Consider the following 4,329-nt stretch of genomic DNA (forward strand, 5'->3'; position numbering starts at 1 on the left):
TTGAATAATTTTGAACACAACTGTATTTGTATATATTTATTTTAAATTTCCTTGATTTCCTTGATACATTCTATCACAGACTCAATGGTTTACCTGAAAAACATTTTGAGTTTCAGGGTTATCACTTCATCATACTACATATTTAGCTACTAGACCTTCACAGGAACTGAAAAAATACTACAGCCAAGATTTAGCACATTTTGAAAGTCACTCCCACCGGATGATAGACACATTCTTTGTGCACTCATCTAAGGGCAATCTTCATACTAGCACATTTTCTCTCTTTTTCCCTCACCCTCAGTTTCAGACATGCATACTGTTCATGTCTTGGTAAATTAGTGATAAGTCTGAAGAAGAATACTGTATCACATGAAGTGGGTGAGGGGGAGCACCATATCGTGTGGAAATTTTGAAACAACTTCTGCATGTGGAACATACCACCCATTTTACTTCCAGAACTCTTCTGATCTAGTGTGTATTGTAAGGACTGCATGCCTGCTGAAGTGAGCACACCCTATTCCAGACATATCTGTTAGAGTCTAATCCTTTGTGTTCTATTTTTTTCCCTTTCATAATGGATGTTTGAGTTTTTACTAGGCAGAATGAAGCCACATCCCTGGATGCATGGCCTCCAACTGTTCCTCCTGAATTTCTTGGCCTTTCCATTCTTTTAGAGAACATAGCTCTGTGTACCACCTAACTTGACCTGTGCCCTGTAAATTAGTTCACCACCCTCTGCTGAGGCAGAGCAAATTATTATGTTGCTAGCATAGAAGGAAAGATCAACTGCCAATCCAGCTGCTTTTTGCACATGGAATACCAGTAGTGGTGAAGGACATCATTTTATTCTTTGCCTCAGGTGGAAATATATATTTCATAGAATCATAGAATCGTGAAGTTGGAAGGGGCCTAAAAGACCATCGAGTCCAACAACCCCCACTCAGTGCACTAATAAAAATCAAAGGCTATCTTCCAGGTGGTTGTCTAAATTTCTCTTAAACGCTTCCAGTGTTGGAGCACTCACCATCTCTTGAGATAATTGGTTCCATTGTCATACTGCTCTAACAGGACATCTTTCCTGATATTCTACCAAAATATGGCTTCCTGTAACTTGGGCCCATTGTTGCATTGCCTGCACTCTGGGATGACTGAGAACAGATTCTGTCCCTCCTCTGTATGACAGCCTTTCAAGTATTCGAAAAATGCTATCCTATCTCCCCTCAGTCTTCTACTCTCAAGGCTAAACATGCCCAGTTCTTTCAGTCTTTCCTAACAGATCTTGATTTCCAGCCCCTAATCATCCTTGTTTGGTGGGACATGGCGGCGCTGCAGGTTAAACCGCAAAAGCCTCTGTGCTGCAAGGTCAGAAGACAAGCAGTCATAAGATTGAATCCACACAACGGAGTGAGCTCCCGTTGCTTGTCCCAGTTCCTGCCAACCTAGCAGTTCGAAAGCATGTAAATGCAAGTAGATAAATAGGGACCACCACGGTGGGAAGGTAACAGAGCTCACTCTGTTGCGTGGATTCGCTCTTACGACTTCTGGTCTTCTGACCTTGCAGCACAGAGGCTTCTGTGGTTTAACCCGCAGCGCCATCACGTCCCCTAAGATGAGGTTTAACCAGTGCCAAATAGAGGGGAACTAGTACCTCATGGGATTTGGAGACTATACTTCTGTTAATGCATCTTTGGCCACCCCACATACTAAAGATTTTTCATCTAAGCTCACGTACAAAAGTATGTTTACATTCATTAGCATTATTAGGAATTTGATGAACTTTAAATGTTGTCTAAGTAGTTGCCTATTTTTAGGGCAAAAAACTTCATCACAGATTTCTACCTTTTTAAACTGTCTTTTGCCAGAATAATCCAACTCAGAATCAGAAGAAATACACTTGTGTAGCAACAAAACTTAATTCTCCAAAAATTAATTATAAGCAAAAGAAGACTAGTCAAGCCCAAAGGTGGAAGAAATTAATATGCAGTCTGACTTTTTAACGGCAGAGTCCCTCACATGCAGACAACACAACCTCTTGCTTCTCCAATCATCAACATCACAGGAATGTTTTTACAAGAACTAGTATAACCAGACTACTCTACTCCCAAATTTATTCTGGCTTGAAGTTTCACAGAGTTTAATTCTTTATTTTCTATCCCTCGTCTCATCAACATCATTTCAAGCATGGGCAGTGTTTTTTTCTTTATTAGGTGTACCCCCTGCCAAGCCTCCAGCTTGGAATTTTGGGGAACTGCTCCCAAAGATGAAGAAAAGACAACTTGTACAAAGCAAGCAAGCTTCTGAGATTCAGCACGTGTCATTTTAGACATGTTCATAAAAATAATTGTATGCCATCAAGTTGATTCTGACCTTATAGTGACCCCTTTTAAGGCTGTTTAGGCACTGAGTAGTCAGATGTACATAGTTCACCAGTCCCTTCCCCATTCACCAGTTCAGGGGATGTGCCCAAAGCGACACATTTTGGCCTTTTCCCGACAAAGGCTCCCCCCCTCGGGCAATCAAACTCTGGCTCCACCGCTGGGTACCCAACTCACTGAGCTATCCAGCCACCTAGGCCTGTTCATGCCAGGGCTAACTTTTCCAGCAGGAACCGCAAGTCGCACTTTGAAAGTTTTCCTTCCAGGTGTACCGCTCAACCCACATATCGCCTTGCCGATAACGACACGCCAGTGGCGGATTTCTACCCCACATCATGATTACACAGTACAAGCAATAAACACGGGCATACTTTGTCCTGCAGTGCTGTCATTGCTGACGGTTTTGGGCATGAGTCCTACCAAAGCTGCAGACTTCAGCGCACTGCCATAGCTGGCGGCTAAGTTCTCCGACGCTTTCTTGGCCAGCGAGAAGATGGGGGAAGACCACCCGGAGTCCTCGGCCCCCCTCTCTTTGCCCTCGCTTCTCAGCTCCGCCGTGCCAGGGACCTGGGTACGGTCAATGACTTCGAAGTCCTCTTTTTGCTCCGCGGCCGCAGGCGGCAGGGAACTCCCTCCGGCTTCTTCAGCCATCTTTCCTGGGTCATATGACACGCCGCGCCGGGCGCACCTTCTTCCTGTCCCGCGCCACAACTTGCAAGTTGCGTTTTTTAAAGAGACCCGCTGATCGCACCAATGAAATGACATGAAATCTGTCTCTGAACTCGAGATATCCGCACTGCTGTGCAATGTTTTTTCTTTCTTTCTTTCCGCTCGCCCCCCCCCTTGAATAATGCTCAACGACAACTGTCCTGGGATTTAAGTGATCGTGTGAGTGTTGAAGCAAGTATGCTTACGGTTGTGTGTCTATGTGTCGAGTACATATAAGGTTTTACTCCTAAGCCCCACTGAATCTGGTGCGTTTTGCTTCTGAATAAAAATGCTGAGCGATTCCCTCGGTGCCAAGAGTCCAAGCAGGTCTTACAAAAGGGCCGGAAGCAAACTTTGCAAGGGGCTGCTGCCGTTTGGGGCCGGTGGGACATGTTATTCGGTCGAGGCCGGTTTGATATTCATCACTTTGCTTCATTTCAAAGAAAGTTTACAATTCTGGCTGTACATCCTCTTCCAGTCTTTTTAAAAAACACATAAATTAATGATTCTGTATCTAAGCAGGACGTATCCCGCATCTATCATGCATTTTACAGCACGAGCCTTTCCTCCCCTCTCTTACACATGGTCTGCACAGCACTTCGTCCTTTTCAAGCCAGACTTCGGAGGGTGAGGAATAAATTTTCCAGCCGTAACAAATTGATTTCATGAAGCGGAATACCTTAAAACGTGGGCTTTCACTGCCATCTAGTGGGTTAATATAGCAAATAACATTGCTTTTTCAAATATCTTTGCAAAGACCAGAGAAAGCAGCGATTAAAAAAAAATATTGAATACAGACTCTGAGAGCGAACTGTCAGTGGCACGCACGCCACAAAAGACGAGCCGCATAAAAACGTGCTGTTCACGTTTCCGTGCCTTTCACGTGTCTGCTTTGGAAATCCTTCCAACAAAGCGTAAAGGTTGCGGTGGAACTGAGTGGCTTTGGGCACAGCATGATCCTGAATGTTACTGCAACGATCCTGAGGCTGCTTTGGGACCGTTTTCGTCACGAGGAACGATCGAGGGCCTTTGGATGTGGGCGAACCTTTGGTTTCCCAAAGAAATCGCTGCCACGACTAGCACCAGTAAAATCATCTTGCAGTGGCTATTTATGGTAATTAAAGGCTTCCCCCTCCTGCTCCTCAGCTCCCAATAGCTTCCCACTTTCTAAATAGATTTCACGGGAGCCTCAGGACCTTGGGGAGGGAGTGCTGAAATAAGAAATAATATGAAAAATTGACGCAGC

At 44.6% G+C, this 4,329-nt stretch overlaps 1 protein-coding gene across 4 annotated transcripts in view; it reads right to left on the reverse strand.

Moving 5' to 3' along the window:
• The window catches only part of RUFY1 (RUN and FYVE domain containing 1), a 35,776-nt gene extending 32,557 nt beyond the window's left edge, over positions 1-3,219 (reverse strand). Inside the window, exon 1 of one of the 4 annotated variants that reach the window (XM_020782727.3) lies at positions 2,747-3,219. In XM_020782727.3, the coding sequence (XP_020638386.3) occupies positions 2,747-3,140 (394 nt within the window). In that variant the 5' untranslated portion in view covers positions 3,141-3,219. The remainder of the gene's footprint in view (positions 1-2,746) is intronic. The other 3 variants (XM_020782726.3, XM_020782734.3, XM_020782731.3) reach the window with 3 other exon arrangements.
• Between the last annotated feature and the right edge of the window lie 1,110 nt (positions 3,220-4,329).

Source organism: Pogona vitticeps, chromosome 2 (genome assembly GCF_051106095.1).
Source record: "Pogona vitticeps strain Pit_001003342236 chromosome 2, PviZW2.1, whole genome shotgun sequence".
Classification (NCBI taxonomy): Eukaryota; Metazoa; Chordata; class Lepidosauria; order Squamata; family Agamidae; genus Pogona; species Pogona vitticeps.